The following is a 27,179-nucleotide window of genomic DNA, read 5'->3' as shown; positions in this document are numbered from 1 at the left end:
TCCAGGAAAGACTCAGTATCATGCATTACACCAATGCCTGAATGCACTTATCAAAGAAACTTCATAGAGGTTTCTTTAAAGTCCAAAGGTTCCTTTGTAAATACACATAAAAAGAAGAAAAGAAAAAAACTCACTCTTTGCAATGGTTCAAAGAAACTTTGCAACGGATGGATCCTAAGGACGGCTCGGTGGCGCACTGGGTAGCACGTCCGCCTCACAGTTAGGTGGGTGCAAGTTCGATTCCACCTCCGGCCCTCCCTGTGTGGAGTTTGCATGTTCTCCCCGGGCCCGCGTGGGTTTTCTCGGGGCACTCCGGTTTCCTCCCACATCCCCAAAACATGCTTGGTAGGCCGATTGAAGACTCCAAATTGTCCCTAGGTGTGAGTGCAAATGGTTGTTTGTCTCTGTGTGCCCTGCGATTGGCTGGCATCCGGTTCAGGGTGTCCGCCGCCCACTGCCCGATGACGGCTGGGATAGGTTCCAGCACGCCTGCGACCCTCGTAGGGCAGCAAACGGGCAGGTGATCGAGCAAGCGTCTGATACGAGAGCATTGCGTTCGTATGGAGCGCGTGTGAAGTGAACAGCAGAGATGAAAGGAACAAGGCAAAGCGTTGTGAAATGAAATATTCCCTGTAATACGCATTGTTATTTGCTCATTGTATTAAATTATCACATTCATTGTCAGTCAAGAAGAGGGTCAAGAAGAGGACTATTCGCATTGTGCATCCATAGTGCGCATGCGCAGTGATACTTCCTCCGTATCTCCGCGATGGAGATTAAAAAACAAACAATATTTGACAATAACACAGGTTTCTGTTCCTGTCTTTGGTAATGTCACCCTGTCTTTTTGTTCCACGTCTTTGTCGGTCAGTCCTGTTGTTGGTTTTGTTAGAGAGTTATGTTAGTTTACAAAGTCTGTGTTTTGAGTTCCTCCAATGAACCCTGGTCCAAGCTGCACTTGGTCGCCCTGCTCCTTTCCACACTCCATCCGTGACAAGATTTTCTTCAAAAATTGTTGTACCATGATTTTCTTCAAAGAAAAAAAAAAGAAAAAAATTAAAAAGAAATTGTACCCATGTATAATGCGCACCCCAGATTTTAGGACAATAAATTAGTTAAATTTTGCGCATTATACATGGAAAAAAAACGTAAATTGATTGGCATGGAAAATGAAGACCAAAAGATCCAGGGCCTCACATTATTGGACAGGTCTCAGTTCGGATTCCAGTCTGGAATGGTCTCACCTCGCGAGGTGTACTACTACTGAACACGTAGGAATGAGGCAGCAAACCCTCTGAGATGCCACCAGTACGGTAGGAGCGGGAAGCCGTAGATACGGAGCTGCCGTTGTTGGGCTTGTTCGGGGAGAATCCGCAGGAGCCGCACATAACTGTACCTCGCTGTCCCCCGCAATCGTGAAAAGACATGATTTTTAGCTAAAAAGAGCTTTGAAGTGAATGACACCCGAATGAAGTGGCCAGCAAGTGGACGTTCCCTCCATCATTGGAGCAAAAGACACATTGTCCCGGGATTGTAGCCTTTTGGATTGTGCTGCTGCTTCTGCTGCTGCATGTTCCTTTTAAGGACGTGTAAGTACTCGGTGGCCTCTAAGAATTTACACTTTCGCTTAGGAGAAATAGGATTAGCGTGTAGATTATTTGTATTAGAGTCACATGTTGGCTGGACTTGTCAATAATGCTTTTCTGATGATTTTGAATGGCAAGGGACTATTGTGTGTATTTGATCAGGTGGGCAACGCCATCAAGTCGACGCAGCAGGGCGCGGCTCTGAAAAGCAACACCAAGGAGGGTGCACCTAGCATCCAGGTGGAGATCACACCCACCGCTTCCAGGATCTCTCGGAATGCTGTCACGTCGCTCTCTATCAGGGGCCACCGCTGGAAACGACACGGTGAGATGTCAGATGAGTGTGGGCAACCAGGATGAAACCTCTGGATGGATGGTTTCTGTCATTGTGATATTCATACATTTCCATCCAAATGTTCAACTCCGTTGCATATACTTTCATCATATTTTTTGTATTTTATTTGGATCTTTCTGTTATTGCTTTAATTCTGTTTTGTGTCTTTTGGGTCATGTGTGCCTGCACACATTGCCCTTTTTTCATGCGTGTGCATGACATGGATGTTTGTGTGTTGTGCAAACCTTCCTGTGCCCGACCAGCAGAGTCCCAGGAGGTGAGTGTAGACAGTGAGGCCGCGTATCATATCAGTGTGACGGGCGTGAGCAGCGAGCGAATGCCCAACGGAGAATCCCTGCGAGCGCGCTCCGACGGCCGCACCTACCCGGACGGCGAAACTTTGGGAGGTGCCTCCGATGTCAGCCCGGAACCCCGAAGTCATGGGTCCAGCATGCGGGGGCAGGAGGTCAGGAGGCAGAAGTCTGTGAGGCGAATGCTGGAAAATGAGAGTTCTGGGTCGTTCTCCATAGGGAGGAGCCAGCACTAAGTTCTTCCTTCCCCTTGCCCCAATCCTGTGGTAACCTAGGTAACTGTCAGTGGGTGCGTCGTGGTCTGAAAAAAACCCTTGATGATTCTTCCCACTTTTTAACCAACCCTTTTTTTCACCTTTTTGACTCACTCCGTCCCCCGTGGCTCAGACTTCCTCACAATCCGCCGTTATCGTTCCTTCAACTCATGACAAAGCAAGCAAACAGTTCTCCTCACAGATTTATATTATTCACTGTCTATGACATCAAATGCAAATGTTGTGCCTCCTCGACAGCACTCCTGGGTTGCACTTGGACACTTTTTATTAGACAGAAGCGGGACAAAGATATGCAGGTCTTAATTTAGCACAAACCTTTTCATGACTGATGAATCGGAGCATTGGATACAGTAACCTGCATTTCTGTTTCCCAGCTTTTCATTGTTGTTCTGTTCCACTACAAATTATTAGCGGCTTAGGATGCAGAAGGACTTGTGTGTGTGTGTTTTTTTTTTTGAGTGACTAATTGAATGTCTTGCCTTCTTCACTTTCCCTTTGTGATGTGTCCTAGGCTCACACCCTCAACACTTTCCTCACCTGCATCTTTTGGGACATTTCGCTCCCTCACCGATACACCACATTAGAAAACATTTTGTTGGTGGTGGGAATCCAAAACAAAAGTCTTGGCAGCAGGTTGCGAGAAATCAATCCTCTCTCAGGCTGTGGTGATGGCGCCACCTGCTGGAAGACAGTCATACGTTTTCCCTGCAGCCCATGACTATTCAGTTTTAACCAAATCAGGCCAGTCAGTATCATGGCACATTAATGTAGAAGATTTGGACTGAATGTAATGGGCTGGATGGCAAATGGGTTTTGTCCATTGGCCGCAGATTGACTGTTAACTCCGCTTGTCTCCCTTTGTGTGACCACCACAGACGCAGTGGATCTGGGTTCCCCGGATGAGCTGATGGATATTTCGGAGGCGGACGAAGGCGGGATGGCGCCTGACACAAACCCACCCACCATCATCATCAGCAACAGCGTGACCGCGTTAAATCTAGGGGCAAAGGCCATAAAGAAGTACCGTCTGGGCGGGCGCAGCAAGGACAAAGAATCCAGCCCGCTCCCCATCGGTCGAGCGGCTAGCGAGAGCGTGGAGACGTCCGTCAAACGTCTCACGCTCACTTCGAGCCAGTCTGTGCCCAAAGCAGGAGCTCTCACCAGCTTGACACGCACGGCCAGCGCCGTGTTCTCTCGCTCTTTTGAGCAGGTAGCCGCCGGTACCACCCCACCCCCTGGCAACCACACTGCCCCAGAATCTGGCACTTATTCATGCAGCCTGCAGGAGGAAGAGACGGCCTATTTAAACCACACGCAACGTTCGCCAAGTATCAGCGCGCACCTTGGCTCGGACCTTTGAAACGGTTTTATGATGAACCTTTGGATTTGATCCTGTGATTCTGCACCAGTAACCTGGAGCTGTAAGCCATGCCAACCACTAGGTACCACGAACATTTTTTTTTCTTTTCCTTCGCTCCCATGCTCCACTGCGGTGTTGTTCTTTCTGTGCCGGGGAGTTGAAGTCACTTTGCCGATTTCTTTGACTCATTCATTGTAAACCACTGCCATGTCAGGAAGAAATTTACAAGCCTCTGACAATATATACATTTAAATGAAACTCAACATAATTAGTCCAATGATGTTTTTGACTCTGGTGAGAGGGCTATGAAGTATCAGGGTTTGCACTTGAGAGGCTAATTACATATTTATAAAGGAGTAACTCTCACAGGTACCAATCCCAAAAGAAGGTGTGTTACATATGTCTGTAAGAAAACCTGTGGATTCTTTTAATACCTCATTTAGCCACCATGCCAGGTATTTGTAGTATTTCTGACGTCTCTTTCCTTTTGTTCCAAGTCAACCCACCTCCATCAAATCATCATGCTAACACAAAGGTCACCTCCATCCCCAGTGTAAACTGTCGTCTGTGTCCTATTAACGGTTTGGTGTACATAATTTGAATGGACAATCGATGTGTTTCAGTATGTCAGTTTACAAATTGTGACTGCTTCTGCTTTTGCTGTACATCATATTGTTGTTCTTAAGATGTTTTTACTGGCCTTTTTATATGTCCGAGGATGTGCAGCTCATTGCTTCTGGAAATAAAGTGTTTCTTTTGACTCAAATTTGTCTTTGCTGACTGAAAACTACTATAACTGTTAATGCAAAAAAAAGTAATTAACTCAACATGTAACGTCTTGGTAGTTTATTTTTTTGTTTAGATACAAAAATAGTAAATAGAAAATGTACTGAAATACTGAACAGGAAAAACACGCAGTTACCTCTTCCATCCACAAGACGGCGACACGAAGCTAGACTTCCTGTTTTTTTCTGTTATGGTAGTGGGTTGACCCAATCCTTGCACACCACAATGGCCCATTTCCGCTTCCGTGTCCTCGGTTGCACTCTGTGGTATCACGCTGCAAAAGCATCCAGGAAAATGGCAAAATTAAGTAAATGGACCAAACAGCGGCTGCAGCAACTGTTCCAGTGTGGACAATTCGTTATCCGATGGGGATTTATCCCTACAGTGCTGTACTTGGGTTAGTATAAAAGGCGTGAAATATGTTAGTCGCTTTAAAACCCGCAGGTTGCATCTAGTTAGCATTAGCGTGTTCACCCTTAACCCTGATTTTGACTGTCCGGTAGTTCAAACGTTCTCGTTGTGACTCCTCATCCGGTCGAAAACTTTCCAATTGCCACATCGGAAACTTTTGTCATCACTTTGTTAATTCCATTCCCCTCATTTGGACAGTTTGAAGATGTAATTGCTTGAAGGGTTGCACAATTGTGGTGTGTTCTCACTGCTAATAAATAAATCACTGAATGGAAGGCTGGGAAATAAATGTCCTGCTCGACTCAGATATTTTTTTCAGAACCTGACTGATGCTGTCTCAAGGCCAAAATAAAAGTTCATCAAATGCCACTCATACTTATTATATCCACCCCATGTTTATTTGTTCTAATTTTTTGTGTGTGTTTCGTTTAACAGGCTTCAAACGAGGAGCAGATCCAGGAATACCGGAGCCTTCAGTCTTGGGCTATGACTTGAACACATTGAAAACATTTCACCCCAAAATGAACGAATCTCATGCCAAATAAATATTTGATGATGAGCTGTTAAACTGGTATCAAAGGGCAAATGGCCGGTGTTGCAATGCGTGCGTGTGGAAAGATACCACTGAATTGTTGGCATAATTCGAAGGAACTGCTGACAAGTGGCAACACTGATTTGCGTCATCCACTGCTTCTGTGTCAGCGTTTTCTCTCATGTGTCTGTCTGTGCATTAAAACTGAGAGATGAATAGATTTCAAGTCGACGTTGCTATGTGATCAACTGCAATTTTCAAAACCGCAAAGGCTGCAATTTGTAAAAGAAAACATGCGCGTATTTATTTATTGAATGACTGCCATTTCAGTCAAACTGTTTTCTAAGTTATAATTGAGGTAGTGCCCTTTTTTTGTATTAAAGTTAATGTATCGCTTGTGTTTGGTAAATATGTAGAAAGAGAACCTTAAAAAAAATGGCAGATTAAGTCAAAAACAACAATGACATATGTATCGTTGGCTGTTTTTGCTTCGTTTCAGTTTACTTTGGGGTTGAAGAAGGATGACGTGCACCTGCATCAACAACCTCCACCCGAAGACCACGACGAGTTGGCCACATGAAAGTCAATGTCAGTATATGAAGTGTCAATTTGGTCTGAGATATTTATTTGTTATTGTTACGACATTGTCTTGAAGTCTGTTCCATGTTTTTGTCGATAAATGTTTGACAGTAAAGCCCATAAGTGGCCTTACGATATTTCTGTTTTGCAAATATATATATACGATGTATTTGAATCTCATAAAAAGAGATTTCTGTAGTTCAATCTAATAAGTGAAATTCTCAAAAGACACCTGCCAAAGTGTTATAAATCAAGCAGTTCAATTCATAAGTAAGCAAATAGTTTTATTCATGTTTTAAAAATACATTCCGTTTAAAAAATAAATATAATTATCATGCCTTCAAGTATAAAAACAATAATATGTAATAAATATCTTTAAATAATTCATACGACTGTTTGCAACAAATAAGGTCTTAGATTCACAATGGCTTTTTTGAATGAGCAATAAATAGGTTATCTACAGAATAAAAAAAAAACACTCAGTGCGTCATGCAAAAACAAATACATCATCAATCCGTCAGTGGGTTACGACACGTCAGTGCAGATACAAGAACTTCCTTAATTCACTTCATGTTTTGCCCAACATTTCCGACGGGCTTCAGTGGCGGACGTGACTACCGCAATAAACTAAACATGGCGAAGACCTTGGCACGTTTTCCCCTTCGCCGTTCTTTGCGCCTCAGCGCCCTCTTGCCGTCAACAATGAAGATGTAGAGCTTCCGCAGGATGTTGTGCGCCGTCATCTTTCTGTGGAAAGCATCGGGGTGGTACAGTGACCTCAATAGGCTCTCTTCCTCATTGCTACTCAGGCCTGTGACCTCTTCTGGTTTTTTCATCTGCCGGACAAGAGTAAGCAACACAATGTCAAAATAGGTATCATAGTAACAGCAAAATTCATTTCCTATCCCTAAATTGTCACACTGGCCAACCTTTTGTTTGATATTGTAGAGCAGGAGTTCAGAGTAGTGTTTGGCCTCAGACAGAATTTTACTGCCGGGATATTCCTTCTCCACGTGCTTGAGAAGAATTATTTAAGTGGACAGACCTTGGGCCAGCCTGTGCAGGCAAGCCTCCTGGAAAAAAGAATATTTAGGTCAGTTAAAAAACAAATATCTATTCAACCTACGCATAAAAGTCAAGCCGATGCTAGCAAACAATTATGGAAAGTGTCAGTGTCTATTTTCTCCCACCTCTGGTGGTTTTCCATTTCTGGTTCTTACCTTGCTAAAGTTGGAGCTGGGGCAGTTTGCTGGAAACTGAGGTGCTTTGTAATGCTCCAGTAAATGAAAGTTGACATTGTTTTGGAATTCATCATCAAACTGAAATTGAAATTAGTCACAAGTCAGATACGTTTTACAGCCAGAAGAAGACAATGAAGGTGCTTTCTGAACTTCCACTTACAGCTTTCTGGTGTTCTTTAGCGGTACCCAGAACCGAGTCCCAAACATGAGCGGAGGTCAGCAGGGCAGAGGGCGCCGTTTCCTCCTCACTTGAGGTGTCGCTTGATGGCAAGACGGTGGTCGCTTCTGTCAACGGAGCGCCATTGGCTCGCAGTACTAGAAAAGCCACCAAGCCCGCCGCGAGAATTTGCGTGTCTAATGTGGAAGCACAAGAAATCATGAATGAATCATGAATGAATGGCAAAAGAGGAAGAAAATTCAGGAAACATTCATCACTGACTTACACATGTTGGGCATGTTGCGTCGAGATTACTCTTGCCTTGACCGCCTGCTCTCGTGGAACATGTCTTGACTTCTCATTGCACAGCCGTTATATATTCTACTGACCGCAGGGATGTCCGAATACCTTCCGGTTTCAATTATATACTGGTGAAACCGATATTACACTCTTTTTTTTTTTGGTCCCCCCGCACTTTCCTCTATCCCACGTTGACGAGACATAGTACACGATAGACATACAAGTAAACGACACAATATAAAAACAAGAAGTAGGAATGAGGCAGCAAACCCTCTGAGATGCCACCAGTACGGTAGGAGCGGGAAGCCGTGGATACGGAGCTGCCGTTGTTGGGCTTGTTCGGGGAGAATCCGCAGGAGCCGCACATAACTGTACCTCGCTGTCCCCGCAGGTGCTGTGAGCAACCGGCTGCGGAAACAACAAACTCTGAATCTTTTCAAATGATTGACCAGCAGTCAGGATTGCATTAGAAAATGCCCATTTAATTGTATTGTTATACGATATTTTTACAATGTGACCATGTCAAAAGTCAAAGTCTGCTTTATTCTCAATCCCTTCATATGTCAAGACACACAAAAAAACCGAAATTCCGCTTCCTCTATCCCACGGTGGAATCGGAATCTCCATCATCATCTTCCGAATATATGGCAGTGGCTTTGTTTAACTCCATTTCCTGGAAGAAAAACGGACGTCAAAAGAGAATTATTGCTTCTTGTCGCTTGAAAGATGTGTCACCTCTCCGTTAGCGTTGATCAAGGTAGTCTGAAACTGGTCTCCGGTTTCCCAGTTGGCCTGTGTCTCCCAGACTAGATCAGAGGGAGGATTGTGGTTTCCGCCAGCGTCATCCGCCCAGATCTGATCAGCATGGTCATTGAAATATTGAGCACCTTGTATCTGAGATCTTCCAGATAAGATTGATTACCGTGACACTCTGGCCGGCCTTCAGGATGAACTCTGCGGGAAACTTGAATGCGATGGGAGCAGAAGATCCAACCTGGCGCTTCACCTGCCAGTTCCCCAAATTCTGATCCTAATAGTTGAAATTCATCTCAACAGGTTAGTTGTTACTGGAAAATGTGCAAATTTCGTAAGATGTGCGATGTTCCACTGTGACACATCCACTGACCTCATCTCCTTCATTGCGGAGTCGGACATATTTGCCGTCCAGGTCCACCTCATCCACAGTGACCTGCTGGATCAGGGTCTGCTGGAGCTCCTTGTTTGCACCTTGAGTGTTTTCTGCGGTCGCCATCTCTCGAGCTTGCTTCTGCCTATCCAGGAAAGGCTCAGTATCATGCATTACACCAAATGCCTGATTGCACTTAAAAGAAACTTCATAGAGGTTTCTTCAAAGTCCAAAGGTTCCTTTGTAAATAAATACACATAAAAAAAAAAACCTCACTCTTTGCAATGGTTCAAAGAAACTTTGCAAGTCCAAACAAAGGTTCCTTTGTAAATCCATGTCCAAAAAAAAACCACTCACCCTTTGCAACGGATGGATCCTAAACGTTACCCTGGGGACAATATAAAATACAAATATTAATCTCGCACGCACACACACACATTATATTAAAGATAAATGTTTTAAAAAAGTCCACTCCTTGTTTTATTAAGCACATAAAGCTACTTTGCGGCAGCTCAGTGTCCCAAAAACGGGAATCGCATTAAAAAACCGACACAAACAACGCCTTTTAAAAAACTTTTAACAGCCGCAAAGTTGTAATAAAGGTCCCGTTCTTTTAAACGTTTGGGTTTAGTTAGCCTTTATCATGTATTCAGGTTTTACATTTTAAGTTACATTTGTTTTATTTTACTTAATTTTATTGCACTATAGTGCAGTGCGGCACTGTACTTGATTCTTTTTTATCTTAACATGTAGTTTGCTCATGTGACCACACGGCGGCGCCGCTCACCCGGTGGTCAACTTTATTTGGTTATTCTTTGGACAAAATAACGTTTTCACTTTTTTGCAGTCACGACAAACAGGAACCCGACGACATTGAGCAGTTACAGGATGGTATGATATTTATTTCAAGCTGCTGCTAGAATATTCTAGAATATATGTTATGTTCTAATATTTAACATTATGTGACATATATGAACATGCAATACTTGACATGCCCAATTTTGGTTTGCTTTATTTACAGGAGAAGTAGAGGATCATGGATTCATTCTTTACCAACACCGTTTGTGTTGATATATATTTTGCTGGCTTGCTGATTTCAGCTCTCTCTATCCTTTTTCTCTTCTGTGGATGTTGAAATACATAAGAGAAATTGTATCTTGGCTCAGTTAAGCTCAAGCGGGCACTCTTCAATATTTAATCAACAGTGCATTTGTTTGAAGAGCGTTCTCTGAGTCGTGTGTGTGTGTGATAAAGTAAGACGTCTGACCGTGTGTGTGTGCAGACGTTGAGTTTGTATGCAGGACAAGGGCTTGGGGGAGAGAGAAAAAAATAATGGGACTGCATACATACTGTATTAGTGTGTGTGTGTGTGTGTGTGTGTGTAGTGACAGTTTGGGGATGAAAGGCTTTCGCAACTCCTGGGGTAATTGGTTCACTCTTGCTCCCTGCTTGTCCCTCATGTTCCTTGTGTTCCCCATAATCCATCCTCCCTTTTCCTCCTAGCAGGTATTATGCTAGGATCATCTATTATCAGCTTTATTTGCTGTGTGTGCATCTGGTGCTCTGTATGCACAAGTACCGGTGGCGGGTCTCAGAAGAATCCCACGGGCCCACCAAACAGCAGCAGTTTATTTCATCACTCTGCGCAGTCGGGAGAGGGGGGCATGTTTTTCTTCTCGGCAATCTAGTAAAGACAACATTAGAAGGCCTGTGAAAATGCTTGTGTTTTGTTCAAAGAAAGGAATAGGCCTTTGCTGTCTTATTATGGGGCATCTTTAGATGTCATCCTCATACATAATATATATAATATTGCAGTATATGTATATTTCCATAGAGCCTTAAAAAGCTTGCCTCTAATACACTCGAGGCTTTGGGGAAAAAAACAAACATGTTTTGATGGAGGATGTGAGAGTCTCTCAGTCTGCTCTCATCACTGCAGAAAATCAAATCTCTGATCGGCAAAGTGGATGCGAAGTCGCCGCTGTGATGTTTTCGACTTCCTCGTCTCTTCTAATGTTAACGGGTACATTGGTCCCTCTGTCTCCATCATGTTCTCTTTTTAATGAACGCAATTAAAACCATCCCTCCTCAGCTCACTTCACTCCCTCTCCGTCTGTCACGCTCATATCCGTGTCATGTATATTCATTGACTTTTTTTTTTAGATCTATGTGGAGTGATCAAATTGGAGGGTTTTTTTTCTATTTATTGTCAGTTGTGCATCCTTGATGCCATTGTATGACTTTTCAATCAGTGTTATGACCGGATTTTCATTTCAGTATGCCAATAAAATCAGTTGCCGCCATAATAATCCCTAAAGATTAAGATCCTCTTTCCTGGTATCATGGGTGTGCCCAGAGCTTTACAACATGGTGTGATGGTGATACATATTAAGAATTGTATTGGTCAGAGAGTAAAAGAGTGTCCTATTTCCTTGATTTTAGGTCAGATCGTCATCTTACGCACACACACCAAATAAAAGCTGCCGTTTTGAGGAGTGAATCACAAAAGAGGCGGTTGTTGAAGTTATTGCATTGTAAACACTATGACTAATGTGTTGGAAAAACTGGTCTTTCTCAAATTGGAGTTGTGTTGACTCCGTTTGCACGTGCGTAACATCTCATAGCAGCGTGTGTGTTTGTTTCGTTTTTGAACAGCAATCACCTGACACAATCCCCGGACCAAGTGCTGGGCCGACGGTAAATAAGGTGAGGGCTTACACGCACACCCATCATCGGCGGTCACTCGGAACGAGTATGACGGTCTTCTTTTCAGGGTCGTCTACTTGTGGGTCCGCAGGTGGGCGTAGAGGCCGATCCGGGATCCACATATTTTTGTGCAGTGTGGGCAGGGGAAAGTGGTGGTGGGTTGTGGTCGTGCTGGAGCCAGTTTTTGTCTTTCCTTTCGGAGTTGTCGTTTGGTTTCTGCGACACGGCGGAGTTCCTTTTCGTGATGTGCTGCACCTTCTTGCACCGCTGCCCTCCAGCAGTTCCTGTTCAAGGCGATGCGCTCCCAGTCCCGAGATGTTATTTGGAATTTCTTGAGATTGGTCTTGAGGTTGTCCTTAAAACGTTTCTTTTGCCCGCCCGGGGCTCGCGGACCTCTCTCCAGCTGGGAGTATAACATCTGTTTGGGGAGGCGGGTGTCAGCCATGCGGATGAGATGTCCTGTCCATCGGAGTTGGTGCTGCATTATTAAGGTGGTGATGCTCGGTATCCTGGCTTCCTCCAGAACGCTGATGTTTGTGCGTCTGTCCTCCCATTTGATCCGGAGTATTTTCCTCAAGGTTCTCTGGTGGTGTTGTTCAAGAGCTCTTAGGTGCCTGCTGTAGGTTGTCCATGACTCTGCCCCGTAAAGTAAGGTGGGGAGAACCACAGCTTTGTAAACCAGGAGCTTGGTGTCAACCCGGAGGTCTCGGTCTTCGAAGACTCTTTTCCGGAGTCTGGCATACGCTCCACTGGCACAGCTCAGGCGATGGTTGACCTCGGAGTCAATGTCCGCTTTGGAGGAGAGAAAACAGCCGAGGTAGGGGAAATGGTGAACATATTCAAGTGCAGTGTTGTCCACATTTATGATGGGCGGAGTAGATGGCTGGTTGGGTGGGGGTTGATGTAGCACCTGGGTCTTCTTGATGTTCACGGTCAGACCCAGGGCTCTGTATGCCTTAGCAAAGGAGTTCAGGATGCCCTGGAGGTCTTCTGCAGAGTGTGCTGCTATGGCATTATCGTCTGCATACTGGAGCTCCACGACCGTGGTGGTTCTGATCTTGGTTTTGGCTTTGAACCTGTTAAGGTTGAAGAGCCTGCCATCAGTCCTGTACCATATTGAGATTCCGTGTGGTAGTTCTTTGTTGATGAGGTGGAGTATGGCGGCAATGAAGACAGAGAACAGGGTGGGTGCAATAATGCATCCCTGTTTGACCCCTGTCTCTACAGTGAAAGGCTCAGTCAAGGAGCTGTTATTGAGCACTGTGGCTGTCATTCCGTCATGTAATAAACGCAGTATTCTGACGTATTTGTCCGGGCAACCATACCTCAGAAGGATGCTCCATAGGGCCTGGCGATCCACCGTGTCAAAGGCTTTTGTAAGGTCTATGAAAGCCATGAACAAAGGCTGTTTATGCTCACGGCATTTCTCCTGGAGTTGGCGTGCTGTAAAAATCATGTCTGCAGTGCCTCTAGATGGGCGAAAACCGCACTGCGATTCTGGGAGAATTTCCTCAGACAGTGGCAGTAGGCGATTGGCAAGAACACGAGCAAGTACTTTGCCAACTGTTGAAAGGAGCGAGATGCCCCTATAGTTTCCGCAATCCGCTTTGTCCCCTTTCTTGAAAATGGTCACTATCAGAGCATCCCTGTGCTCCGAGGGGAGTACTTCTTTTTCCCAGACCTTCAGAAAGAGGGAATGGAGGTGGCGCTGGAGCTCTAGTCCACCTTCCTTTAGGACCTCAGCTGGGATCCCATCTGGCCCAGAGGCCTTGTTGTTCTTCATGCTCCTGATGGCATCTTGGACCTCTACTAAAGTGGGAGGTTCACCCATGTCTTCCCTGATGGGACTCTGAGGGATGTGACTGAGGAAATCTGACTGAGTTGTGCTGTCACGGTTGAGGAGTTCCTGAAAGTGCTCTCTCCACCGGTTGTTTATGGACTCATTGTCCTTCAACAGCTCCTGCCCGTCTTTAGAGCGTAGGGGGTTTTGGCCGCGATGGCTTGGGCCGTAGACAGCCTTAGTAGCGCTGAAAAAGCCTCTGGTGTCACCAGAGTCTGCCAAACTCTGGATTTCCAGTGCCCTTTCTGTCCACCAGGAGTTTTTAATCTGTCTCACCCGGCTCTGGACGTCAGCCTTGGCTTTGGAGTGGGCCTGTCTCTTTGCTGTGCAGGTGATGTCATTTTGCCAGACACGAAAGGTTTCCCTTTTCTTGGAGATGAGCTGTTCTATCTCTGTGTCGTTCTCATCAAACCAGTCCTGATGCTTTCTGGCCTTGTACCCGAGAGTGGCACGGCAGGTGTCGAGGATGGAAGACTTGAGCAGGCTCCAGTGTTCTTCGATGTCCTCAGGGTATTCCTGAATGAGGCTTTCTCCAAGAGAGGCCTGAAACAGCTGCAGGGCGGCAGTGTTGTTCAGGGCCTCGAGGTTTAGTCTCTGCCGGCTCAGCTTCTTTTGGAGTCTCCTCTTCCTCTTGAGTCTGATGGACATCGTGGATCGTATCAGGCGGTGATCTGTCCAGCAGGCCTCTGAATCCATCATGGCTTTTGTGATGGTCACGTCGCGCTGATCCCTGGCTCTGACAATGACATAGTCAATAAGATGCCATTGTTTAGAGCGAGGGTGTCTCCATGAACCCTTGAGTTTGTTCTTCTGGCGAAAGATGGTATTCGTGATGGTAAGGTCATATTGAGCACATTTGCTAAGAAGCAAAACCCCGTTGGAGTTGATGTTTCCAATGCCTTCCTTTCCAATGGTGCCCTTCCAGAGGTGGTGGTCCCGGCCCACTCTGGCATTGAAATCTCCCAGTATAATAATCTTGTCCTCTTTGGGGATTTTTGACAATACATCATCCAGACAGGCATAGAAGGCCTCTTTTTTGTCCTCATCAGAAGCAAGGGTAGGTGCATAAGCACTAAGAACTGTTGCCGTCTGGTTGTTGACCAGCACCAGACGGAGGGTCATCAGGCGCTCACTGATTCCCACAGGGAGTTCAGAGAGCTGACTGATCAGTTGGTTCTTGATGGCAAAACCAACCCCATGGATCCTAGGCTCATCTGTGGCCTTTCCTTTCCAAAAGAAAGTGTATCCACCCTTTTCCTCCTTCAGATGACCTTCCTCTGCCCGCCGGGTTTCTGAAAGAGCAGCTATGTCAATCCGGCATCTTCTCAGTTCCCTGGCAATGATGGCGGTTCTCCTCTCCGGCCTATCACTGGTTACACTGTCCATTAGTGTGCGCACATTCCATGCTCCAAAATTCATGTTTTTGTGGTTTCGACCGCATATTGGTGATCCCTCTGAACGCGGTAATCCAGTCGGGAGGTTTGAGGCAGGCTATGTTTAGGGCACCTTTTCTAGCCCCTTCCCCATCAGGGGTGAGCAGAGTGGATCCTAAAAAGGGCTGCTCAGTCGTGGATGCAGCTACCGAAGAGCTCTATCTGCCTCGGTCCAGGAGCCCAACGATCATCTAACATCCACCGCCTGATGTGCCAGCTTGTGACTAGGGGCTTCCAGACTTCACAATCCTGCCCCCGTTGCCACTTACTGGTCGCCACAGGACTTTAATCCGGGATGTAAGGTGGATTCCCTGAAAAAGACGCCTGTGCGTGACTTTGTTTAAAGTGGGGAGACTGGTGCACAGACAGTCACCACACTGTCCTTGACAGATCGGGGTCAGAGTCCAGTGGCAAGGAGACCAAGACGACTGGTGACCCTTTTCTGCTGCAGCCTTCATCCGCCTTCCCAGCCGTTGTGACGCCACCCCTCAGGTCAGCCATCATCCTCCGCCTGGTCCACCGTTGAGGTCTTCACTATTTACCCATAGCTGGAGCTGTTTACCCACAGCCGGGACAGTGGTTGATGGGCAGTAGGGCGTGTCCACACACCGGTGGGCCTACATGCCACATCTCTGGGGCCCACTGCTGCTCCGAGATCCTGCACAACTTAGCCTGGGACCGCAAGGTGCCAGTTACCGTGTGTGGCCACGAGGAGGCGTGTGCAAGTCTTGGCAATGGAGAGGCTGTGTACCGGCTGAGGAGACTTACACACTCGGCTCCTCTTTTCACCCCCGGAAACAGAGGGCTAGCCGGTGGCGGTAGCTGAAAGCAGAAAAGTGGCAAGCAGAGGCAGCATGCAGCATGCACAAACTACAGGCACTACTACTCCAACACTACTGCACTGACGCATCACACGCCCTGTGCGCTGATGGAACACACACACTAAAGACAAGATACATTTGGCCAGAATCATACGGTACACTTTTTTTTTTTTTATTTTATGTCGCTTTAAGGATTTTGCCCCAAGCAGTCGGCGAAAAATGATACGAAGATTGTTCTGGCCTATTCTCCAGAGTGTGTATATGCGGTTACCCGCGGCAACAGATACGGCGCTATAAAGGTATTAGCACACGGATGACGGTTACATCAGAGTTCTTGGTTCAGCTCCTCACAGGGATACACTACGCATTGTGAGTGTACACACAGATGATCAATTTTACGCTCTGTTTATGTTGGCGCACATTCCCTTGTCCGTTTACATTTTCTTTTATTTATTCAGATGTGTCACCATATTGCCTTTACCTGTCACAAACTGACTGTGTCAAAATCTCTTTCTTCTACAAAAGTCAGACGATTAATATTCAATAGGTGTAACGGAGAAGCGGAACTCGGATCCAAAGCTTTGGATGACGTCCTGTATCGGGCCCAGCTCGAGTTGTTCCCGGAAGCGCTCTTGGTGAGTCCGGTCGTAAATCGTAATTGTTGTATATGCCGGGGTCGGGGGTCGGGGGGGGCGAGCACACGTGAAGCAAGCCGCACATGCTGGCCGGGATATTGGCATCATACGCGGAACACTATGCTGTATTGTGTCGCTCCGCGTGTCAGACTGCAAACTGTGCGTAATGCCGCTAGATTATTTACATGCTTTGCACTCTGTTTAGCTGTAATCCTCGTAGGGGGAAGCAGATTGAACCTAAACTTGCAGTATTACTACACCAGTCAGGGTGCATTCCTCCACAATCGTGAAAAGACATGATTTTTAGCATGATTTGAGCTTTGAAGTGAATGACACCCGAATGAAGTGGCCAGCAAGTGGACGTTCCCTCCATCATTGGAACAAAAGACACATTGTCCCGGGTGTTAGAGTGGTGCTCACTCTAACTTATTTTGCAAAAACCACACGGAGACAAGTTAGTCGTTTTGGGCACCTGCAGGTGGAGAGTTCACTCGTCGCTGTTGTCACAGCGATGGTCGAATGAAGTCTAACTCTCCCTTCCCACAAGAGCATCTTTATTAAGAGGAAAAGGGTGGGGGTGACAGTAGACTGAATAAACAAGTTAAAGCTCTTGACCTCTAGGTAAACAGAGCAGGGGATGTTTTACGACATTATTTAGGATGGGACAGAGTTAGGTGGTTTATTACCGGTTACATACCAACGTAAGCATAAAACTAATCTACCTAAGTTATTTATTACCGGTTATATACATTCCAACATAATCATAGATCAAGATAGTTTGGAAAACCCTGACATATCCCTCCTGTTTTATCATATGATTATGTGAACCCGATCAATCAAACATAAGTAAGTAAGTAAATATAAAGAAGAATAGCAAAAATAAGAAAAACAACAATAAAAAAAAAAAAAGATCAATAAAAAACTGAGACGACAGCGGACGGGTTGGGGAGCGTGTAGGGTGAAACACGACAAAAACAACAAACAATGATAGCAACAACTTCCAGTGAAGATGAGGTTTTTCCTCAATACTCCAGTCCAAACTTATTGTGTGGTCTAAAAACCTGCTGGCCGATGTTAAATCGCAGGAAAAGTCTCACACGGTCCCTCTGCCTTAGGCGACCATAATGCTATCAATAAGAAAACATAAATAAAGCCACGATCCGTTCCGAATGAAGTAGGACCCGTCCAATGGTACAGCCATGTTGGCAGGAGAGCCCTTACACCTTGAAATGGCTCTCCTACCCTGGCACACAGCGGTGATGTCCAAAGCTCCCATCCAGTTCCCTCCTGGAGAGCAGTTGTCGTGAATGCATCCGTGGGTCTAGTTTTCTTGGATGAAACACGTGTAGTCCATTCCAGGTAGCGTCCTGGTTTAGGCCACTTGTGGCATCTGTCGTCCTCCAACAGTCACATTGGGATTAATCCAAAATAGTTTGATCACGGATTCATTCCTGCGAGTCCAGGGCGGTAGGGGTAGCGTCACTGACTGACAGTACGGTGTTGATATCAAACTCCTCCCATGAATGCCATACATTTCGCTTCAGTGACATTCATTGCTCTGGCCTCCAAGTGAACTTGTGGGGAGCAAGGGGAGTTTTTGGAAACACAGATAACATCCCTCCTGTGCGTGCGCTCTCACAGCGACCTTCACATACCGGTACCAAGCGTTAGTTTCGTATGGGTTTCTGGGGTCTCATGACCAGCCCTCAAAGTTCTCATCGTGTGACCATCGTTTCCCACGGTCAACATTATCACTTGGTCTGTTCAGATGTGCCCATAGACCATAGCATGCTCCAACCACAACGCAGCAGAGGATCCACCTGGCATGTGGAGCCCCGTTGCTACTAAGATGACAGGAACACCGAGACATCCCCCCGCCTAGCGGAGGTGGGATAGTTGTTTGCAGACTTCGCCACCGTCCCGAAATGAGGGGTCCAGGACTCCTTGTAGCTTGCATTGGCTAAGGTGAATCCAGCTGGGTTGTTCAGCGATCTTCACTGCGGTGGGGGTAGTCAGCAAGACTTGGAATGGTCCCTCCCACCATGGCTGGCCCAGTTCTTTTCTTTGATGACCCTGATGTAGACCCAGTCTCCTGGATTGATGGGGTTGCCGACCTGTGAGGAGGAAAGATCAGGCGGCAGTAAATTTGCATTGGACATATCTTTCGGTTTGAGGGACCTGATCATATAATCTGCCAAGGACTGTTCTTCATCTGCCCTTTGCAACTCTTGTAGTCAATTGTAATGCCCTTTTTAACGAGGCAGATAAGAGTGTTTGAAAGAAGAGTTTGAGCACTTCCTAATGATTCCTCCTAACCAAAGACCGTTTATGACAGGGGCTTTCCCATTTATTGCCTCCTGTCTTAAAGGAGATTCCCTTATCCATGCCGTCTTCTTCCTAACACTTTCGCACACACACAGGGTGTGCACATAAACGCACACACACCGAGCGCGCACCCAAGGCTCAGACAAACGACAACAGCCTGACACAACTTTACAGAGATTACGCACGAACACAGAACACAGACAAAGGGATTCTATACATCTCTCATGTAGCTCCTTTTGATAGAACCTCCTATTGGTAACTGTATAGCGGACTGTTCCGCATATAATCCCTTACTCAACTCCCTTGCTTCTACTTTTCCATGTCGGTGCAGTCGTAAGTGATCCCTACTGCAGTCATTGTCTTGTTAACTGTCGCCTTGTGCGACTCCTATGCACGATTGTGTGAAAGTCAAAAATTTAACGTATCCAACATTCTGACCACCCAAACTCCACCGTGGTGCAACGAACTTACTATTTTATTGAGTAGGTACATTGAGCAACCTAGCTTCCTCTTGACTGAATTCACTTTAGTCCAAGTGTCCTATTCTAAAATTTATCTAACTCAATTTCTACTTCTTATGCCTGATGAGCCAAAACATCAGATCTCGCTCTTGTTTCCTACCGTTTTAGCCTATTTGTCCTATCCAAATCTGTTCAGTCTCCGATTATGATGCTTTTCTCTGTAGCTCTACGCATTATTCAATTTTTTATCAAATCTCCTCAGTTCTGTCAAACCCAGTGCACAATGAAGCTCCTTTCCATTTTACCCCAAGCCCCACGAAGTTTCAGCACGGAGTGCGATTTGGCCGTTGGACATTTCAAGTCCATATCTTTTGCCGCACCTCACCCTCTCAAGATGGTGTTCTTTTGTTGTTGCTTCAGAGTCAACCCATCCATCACTCTCGAATGAGTCCATTGTTCAAATGAGTCCATTTTCAACATTGTGAGTTCCTCCGCTTCTCACTGTCTTTTCTCGTCCCCGAGGATGTCGTCTTTTTTCCAGAGTGTACTTGTCCCCCTACAAGTACAACAACAGTCTTTCTTTGTCCTTGCCAAAGGTCAAAGGTGCCTCAAAGCCAGGCACCGTTTTGTAGACGTCCATGGCTGCAGGCAGAGTCTCGGGATTGAGTTTTCAGGGATCCTGGCACTGAGAGTGACAGACTGGGACATCAAACTTGTAACCAAATGTAGCTGCTGCCATCAATTCGCTAGTAACGTTTGTTTACCAAACTTCAAATTCTCCTAGTAACAGCCATCTCGTCTTTATATTGTAAGTCCTGTAACTCATCCTATTTTCGAGCTACGTTTCGTCTATAGTTCCAACTTAATGGAACAGTACATTGTCTTCAGTATCATTATTCAAAATTAACTCAACGAGGTCTGCGTTCCACATCTAGCCCTGATCTATGTCTTGACCTCTCAAACGTTATTACCTGTGTAAATTACCTTGCTCAAAAATGTGACTTAGAATATGGTGTTGTGAATTTCCAATCTCCCTGATCAAATTGGATCCCGCTTCTTAGCTCTTCTTTCTCATGCTCCTGTTAGCCCGCAACTGTCCAAATTAATAATGTTGGTTTCTTTTAACTGCCTTTCTGTTGAACCTCTAAATCTCTCTTGTTGCTAACCTATCTACACCAGGAAGGGTCTTAAAGAAAGGACCAACAGATTACTCCCAATATCTCCTCATTATTTATGAGTTAGCCTCCCTTTCCTCACTCGGGTGCATATCTTGTCAGTTGTTAATGGAAACCAGATGTCTCGTGCCAATGAGATCATGGACCAAGGCCCAAACAATCCCGCACGAATCTGACCCGAAACATGACCCGGTCACACTTAGGCTTACTAGTGAGATATACATTGCATGATACCAGAATAGAATTTTACCACAGTATGAGACTAAATGTATTAGAAAATCCATATGTCGTAAAGGTTTGTATTATTACTATCTTCCACTATCTGTCCTATTCACTCCCTCCTTCTGAGGCTTGACAACGCCCATGCCTCACACCTTGACAAACGTTTTGGGAGAACGTGTTCTTTACTACATATGATTCCATCATTTAATTTGACTTTCTTTTCAAAACGCTTCTCAATTTCCCAGTTCACACATCTTCTGCATGTGTTACTGGTTCTCCAGTTTTTTCTCTAGTTAATCATTAATCCAAAAGCTATGTTTTTCATTTTAGCATTCAACTTACTCAAAACCACTCTTTCAGCAAAGTCGCTCGACTAATTTTCCATAGTAGTCGCCAACAGCTTCAACCATTCAACCTGTATTTTCCTATCATTCAAGGCAATCATTCATCAATGCTCATTTGCATCTCACACACAGTCTCCAAAAAGGAGTCTTTCCATCACATTGGTCTCAATTCATCCAAGCTCACCACACAACATCCATATACCATTTTCAACTCAAGGTTCCTGATAGAACAATCCACCAATCCCAAAAAAACTCAACTCAAAAAACTACTGGCAAATTAATCTGAAGTTCTCTTTGCTTTTAGATTTAACAAACTCAATTTCTCAGATTTAGCTAGCATATAGCCGTTTGTATAATTCTATAACACCATCAATCAATTATTTATATTAAATGTAGCATTGCAATGTCTTAAATTCACAATTTTACTTCTTCCAATTCCTGAAAGCATGTTCTGTCGTTTTTTTTCTTCAAATTTGTCATGAGGGCTCGACACTAGTGTGGATCAATTTCTGCTCGCAAACACATTTCTCTTTTTTCCTCTCATTTTCATCTTTCCAAATCGTTTCTGTTCTGCGGTGCAAATTGGATAGACCACAGTCTAACAAATTTCTTCACACTGAAAGTTTAGCCAATCTTCATCATTTTAACACACATGCACAGCTCTCGCGCGCGTAGGGCAGGTCCCAGCACCAATGATTCGTCACAGGCTGGCCATTTCCTGTGGTCGATCATGAGCTGGTCCCTCCCACGTACACGAGGACAGTACATTCTAATTTTTCATTTATCTTCTAGAAGCAAGTTGCATTTATTTACCACTTGATTTGCAAATTTTAACTTTAGTGTACACACACAATTTGATCTCTGGTCATTTGTCATTGGGCATACAAACAGCATTGTCATACTTCTTGCATGGACAAGAGCTCTAATAATCCAAAATATGTTCCAATAATCTGACAATGACATGTTTTGCTGTCATATGGGCATCTATTCTTTCTTTCTCTGTATTAACATGAGGGGTCAAAGGAGAGGAAGCTTGTCATGCTGTAAATGTTTTATTTTTTATGTTAAATTTGTCCTCTGCCTCTTCCTCTGCCCCTTGACTGGCACCGGTTTTTTTTGTTTTTTTAAACACTCTATTGACCAGTGTTGAGCTGCGGCTGGAGCCGTGGCCGGGACAGTGAGCCTGCGCCTCATTGTCTTCCGGCCTGACAAACATGGTCGCAGCACTTTTCAACTTTCTGTCTTTTGTCTTTTGGATTTATTCTCTTCTCTCTTGTGAAGCTTTCAACCACAGTCTAGCACAATTCAACTCTCTCTCTTTTCTTTTTCCACTTCAGCATGTATTACATACAATCAAGAAATCTACTCGCCATGAACTCATCTCCTTCAAGAGCTAGAGATTTATCGTTCCTTTTTCTCATCTTAATTTTAATTTCTCCAGTGTTTTTTTTTTCCAATCTCTTTTTATTTTCTTTGAGGATCCTCAATGCAGGTTTAAATTGACCTCCTAACAAATTACTAGCCTGTGTTATTGCCGTCGATCAATGCTAGAACTGCTTTTTAGTCAATTTATCCTACCAGTCACACATTCAACCACACAAATTTCTTATCCCTGCCAACGCGAAGTCCTCTTTTAAAAATAAAAGAGCTGCTTCATCCGGATAGGGGACTCTACAACACCCCTTCCTTCCCTGGGAACTAAAGACAACAGTCCTGTTACCCAGCCCTGCCAACGCGAAGTTGTCCTCTTAGAACAGTGGTTGTCAAATCAGGGTACACGGAGGTACGTGAGATTTGACAAAAATATTTTGAAAACCACCGCTCCAGAAGAGCCACTTCATCCGGAGGGGGACTCTACAACACCCCCTCCTTCCACAAGACTTCTTATCTTCTGTCTTGCCTATTTTTATTCCTGTGCACTTTTACTTTTACGCGTTTCACAACCACACAATCCCACAACTTTAGGGCTTTAACTTACTTGTCCCCTGGTTCGTTGCATTTCCGGGTCCCGTCAACCACCTCTGTCAGACGAAGGCAGACCTAAGATGCTGGCCCAGCGAAGAAGTTCTCTTCCCAGGACTTTCTTTTCCAGGTCCTCCTAATGGACGCTGGCTTGTCGACAATGCAGCACAGCACGTCTTCCTCCGTCAGTCAGATGGCGGGTATGAGGGTCCCGGGTTTCGGCACCAAAATGTTAGAGTGGTGCTCACTCTAACTTATTTTGCAAAAACCACACGGAGACAAGTTAGTCGTTTTGGGCACCTGCAGGTGGAGAGTTCACTCGTCGCTGTTGTCACAGCGATGGTCGAATGAAGTCTAACTCTCCCTTCCCACAAGAGCATCTTTATTAAGAGGAAAAGGGTGGGGGTGACAGTAGACTGAATAAACAAGTTAAAGCTCTTGACCTCTAGGTAAACAGAGCAGGGGATGTTTTACGACATTATTTAGGATGGGACAGAGTTAGGTGGTTTATTACCGGTTACATACCAACGTAAGCATAAAACTAATCTACCTAAGTTATTTATTACCGGTTATATACATTCCAACATAATCATAGATCAAGATAGTTTGGAAAACCCTGACACCGGGATTGTGCCCTTTTGGATTGTGCTGCTGCTTTTGCTGCTGCATGTTCCTTTTAAGGACGTGTAAATACTCGGTGGCCTCTAAGAATTTACACTTTCGCTTAGGAGAAATAGGATTAGTATTATTGTAATTATAGTAATTTGTATTAGAGTCACATGTTGGCTGGACTTGTCAATGTTGTCCATAATGCTTTTCTGATGATTTTGAATGGCAAGGGACTATTGTGTGTATTTGATCAGGTGGGCAACGCCATCAAGTCGACGCAGCAGGGCGCGGCTCTGAAAAGCAACACCAGGGAGGGTGAACGTAGCATCCAGGTGGAGATCACACCCACCGCTTCCAGGATCTCCCGGAATGCTGTCACGTCGCTCTCTATCAGGGGCCACCGCTGCAAACGACACGGTGAGATGTCAGATGAGTGTGGGCAACCAGGATGAAACCTCTGGATGGATGGTTTCCTTCATTGTGATATTCATACATTTCCATCCAAATGTTCAACTCCGTTGCATATACTTTCATCATATTTTTTGTATTTTATTTGGATCTTTCTGTTATTGCTTTAATTCTGTTTTGTGTCTTTTGGGTCATGTGTGCCTGCACACATTGCCCTTTTTTCATGCGTGTGCATGACATGGATGTTTGTGTGTTGTGCAAACCTTCCTGTGCCCGACCAGCAGAGTCCCAGGAGGTGAGTGTAGACAGTGAGGCCGCGCCGGGGGGCGTGGCCATCCCCGATATCAGTGTGACGGGCGTGAGCAGCGAGCGAATGCCCAACGGAGAATCCCTGCGAGCGCGCTCCGACGGCCGCACCTACCCGGACGGCGAAACTTTGGGAGGTGCCTCCGATGTCAGCCCGGAACCCCGAAGTCATGAGTCCAGCATGCGGGGGCAGGAGGTCAGGAAGCAGAAGTCTGTGAGGCGAATGCTGGAAAATGAGAGTTCTGGGTCGGCCTCCATAGGGAGGAGCCAGCACTAAGTTCTTCCTTCCCCTTGCCCCAATCCTGGGGTAACCTAGGTAACTGTCAGTGGGGGCGTCGTGGTCTGAAAAAAAAAACCCTTGATGATTCTTCCCCGCTTTTTAACCAGCCCTTTTTTTCACCTTTTTGACTCACTCCGTCCCCCGTGGCTCAGACTTCCTCACAATCCGCCGTTATCGTTCCTTCAACTCATGACAAAGCAAGCAAACAATCCTCCTCACAGATTTATATTATTCACTGTCTATGACATCAAATGCAAATGTTGTGCCTCCTCGACAGCACTCCTGGGTTGCACTTGGACACTTTTTATTAGACAGAAGCGGGACAAAGATATGCAGGTCTTAATTTAGCACAAACCTTTTCATGACTGATGAATCGGAGCATTGGATACAGTAACCTGCATTTCTGTTTCCCAGCTTTTCATTGTTGTTCTGTTCCACTACAAATTATTAGCGGCTTAGGATGCAGAAGGACTTGTGTGTGTGTGGTTTTTTTTTTTGAGTGACTAATTGAATGTCTTGCCTTCTTCACTTTCCCTTTGTGATGTTTCCTAGGCTCACACCCTCAACACTTTCCTCACCTGCCTCTTTTGGGACATTTCACTCCCTCACCGATACACCACATTAGAAAACATTTTGTTGGTGGTGGGAATCCAAAACAAAAGTCTTGGCAGCAGGTTGCGAGAAATCAATCCTCTCTCAGGCTGTGGTGATGGCGCCACCTGCTGGAAGACAGTCATACGTTTGCCCTGCAGCCCATGACTATTCAGTTTTAACCAAATCAGGCCAGTCAGTATCATGGCACATTAATGTAGAAGATTTGGACTGAATGTAATGGGCTGGATGGCAAATGGCTTTTGTCCATTGGCCGCAGATTGACTGTTAACTCCGCTTGTCTCCCTTTGTGTGACCACCACAGACGCAATGGATCTGGGTTCCCCGGATGAGCTGATGGATATTTCGGAGGCGGACGAAGGCGGGATGGCGCCTGACACAAACCCACCCACCATCATCATCAGCAACAGCGTCACCACGTTAAATCTAGGGGCAAAGGCCATAAAGAAGTACCGTCTGGGCGGGTGCAGCAGCAAGGACAAAGAATCCAGCCCGCTCCCCATCGGTCGAGCGGCTAGCGAGAGCGTGGAGACGTCCGTCAAACGTCTCACGCTCACTTCGAGCCAGTCTGTGCCCAAAGCAGGAGCTCTCACCAGCTTGACACGCACGGCCAGCGCCGTGTTCTCTCGCTCTTTTGAGCAGGTAGCCGCCGGTACCACCCCGGCCCCTGGCAACCACACTGCCCCAGAATCTGGCACTTATTCATGCAGCCTGCAGGAGGAAGGGACGGCCTATTTAAACCACACGCAACGTTCGCCAAGTATCAGCGCGCACCTTGGCTCGGACCTTTGAAATGGTTTTATGATGAACCTTTGGATTTGATCCTGTGATTCTGCACCAGTAACCTGGAGCTGTAAGCCATGCCAACCACTAGGGACCACGAACATTTTTTTTTCTTTTCCTTCGCTCCCATGCTCCACTGCGGTGTTGTTCTTTCTGTGCCGGGGAGTTGAAGTCACTTTGCCGATTTCTTTGACTCATTCATTGTAAACCACTGCCATGTCAGGAAGAAATTTACAAGCCTCTGACAATATATACATTTAAAGCTCATCACTAACCACTGTGTGTCAAAGTATTTGGAAATGAGTTGGCATGTGTTGCCTTTGCATGCGTTTTCCATACATTCACCTTTACCTTGACCCCCCCCCATGGAAGGAGATGTGTGTGGGTGAGTGTTTCTCTTTTGTGTGTGTGTATAAAAGCTGTTGATTGAATGAAAGTTTAAACCTCCGGATTCAAAAAGAACAATTTTCTTTGCTCCTTCCTCATAGCAATACAAACCGTACCTTCAGAGTTTAGACGAATATATTTAAACCTAAACGACTTTGGTCTAATAACAGATATTTTTATGAAAGAAAAAAAAATCCACATTCTTCCCTAACAAGTATGGAAATCGCAAGTGTTCCATTCTTAATATTTACAGTCAGTATTGTTCTGATGAGCAAGATGAAACTCAACATAATTAGTCCAATGATGTTTTTGACTCTGGTGAGAGGGCTATGAAGTATCAGGGTTTGCACTTGAGAGGCTAATTACATATTTATAAAGGAGTAACTCTCACAGGTACCAATCCCAAAAGAAGGTGTGTTACATATGTCTGTAAGAAAACCTGTGGATTCTTTTAATACCTCATTTAGCCACCATGCCAGGTATTTGTAGTATTTCTGACGTCTCTTTCCTTTTGTTCCAAGTCAACCCACCTCCATCAAATCATCATGCTAACACAAAGGTCACCTCCATCCCCAGTGTAAACTGTCGTCTGTGTGCTATTAACGGTTTGGTGTACATAATTTGAAAGGACAATCGATGTGTTTCAGTATGTCAGTTTACAAATTGTGACTGCTTCTGCTTTTGCTGTACATCATATTGTTGTTCTTAAGATGTTTTTACTGGCCTTTTTATATGTCCGAGGATGTGCAGCTCATTGCTTCTGGAAATAAAGTGTTTCTTTTGACTCAAATTTGTCTTTGCTGACTGAAAACTACTATAACTATTAATGCAAAAAAAAAAAGTAATTAACTCAACATGTAACGTCTTGGTAG

At 45.2% G+C, this 27,179-nt stretch overlaps 3 protein-coding genes and 1 long non-coding RNA gene across 6 annotated transcripts; 3 read left to right on the top strand and 1 right to left on the bottom strand.

The window, feature by feature from the left end:
• Positions 1–1,162: 1,162 nt before the first annotated feature.
• Positions 1,163–4,632, top strand: LOC133144952 (hyccin-like). Its single transcript, XM_061268006.1, has 3 exons — positions 1,163–1,237; positions 1,749–1,911; positions 3,382–4,632. Exons 1-3 carry the CDS (start codon positions 1,163–1,165, stop codon positions 3,864–3,866), a joined length of 723 nt encoding a protein of 240 aa, XP_061123990.1. The 3' UTR covers positions 3,867–4,632.
• Positions 4,633–4,852: 220 nt separating this feature from the next.
• On the top strand, positions 4,853–5,821 carry LOC133144437 (uncharacterized). Its single transcript, XR_009710681.1, has 2 exons — positions 4,853–5,049; positions 5,499–5,821. It is a non-coding gene; the product is annotated as an uncharacterized LOC133144437 (long non-coding RNA).
• Positions 5,822–6,277: 456 nt separating this feature from the next.
• Positions 6,278–8,169, bottom strand: LOC133144432 (interleukin-6-like). Of its 3 annotated transcripts, XR_009710678.1 has the most exons (5): positions 7,859–8,169; positions 7,576–7,769; positions 7,395–7,493; positions 7,104–7,247; positions 6,278–7,010 (listed from the first exon to the last, which is right to left on the bottom strand). XR_009710678.1 is itself a non-coding variant. In XM_061267122.1 (4 exons), the coding sequence occupies exons 1-4, from the start codon at positions 7,869–7,871 to the stop codon at positions 7,206–7,208; spliced, it is 348 nt and encodes a 115-aa protein (XP_061123106.1). In that variant the 5' UTR covers positions 7,872–7,911; the 3' UTR covers positions 6,278–7,205. The 3 variants fall into 3 exon arrangements, 2 of the variants coding, with proteins under 2 accessions (XP_061123106.1, XP_061123105.1); XM_061267122.1 differs by having other exon boundaries at positions 6,278–7,247; positions 7,859–7,911; XM_061267121.1 differs by having other exon boundaries at positions 6,278–7,493; positions 7,859–7,911.
• Positions 8,170–16,021: 7,852 nt separating this feature from the next.
• Positions 16,022–27,097, top strand: LOC133144951 (hyccin-like; the record flags this gene model as incomplete). Its single annotated transcript, XM_061268005.1, has 4 exons — positions 16,022–16,167; positions 16,346–16,433; positions 23,786–23,948; positions 25,442–27,097. Coding segments are annotated over 4 exons (885 nt in total), but the record flags the coding sequence as incomplete, so codon positions are not given.
• Positions 27,098–27,179: the final 82 nt, after the last annotated feature.

This window comes from Syngnathus typhle, linkage group LG20, assembly GCF_033458585.1.
Source record: "Syngnathus typhle isolate RoL2023-S1 ecotype Sweden linkage group LG20, RoL_Styp_1.0, whole genome shotgun sequence".
Classification (NCBI taxonomy): domain Eukaryota; kingdom Metazoa; phylum Chordata; class Actinopteri; order Syngnathiformes; family Syngnathidae; genus Syngnathus; species Syngnathus typhle.
The sequence above is the reverse complement of the archived record's forward strand: the minus strand, read 5'-3'. Positions and strand labels throughout refer to the sequence as shown.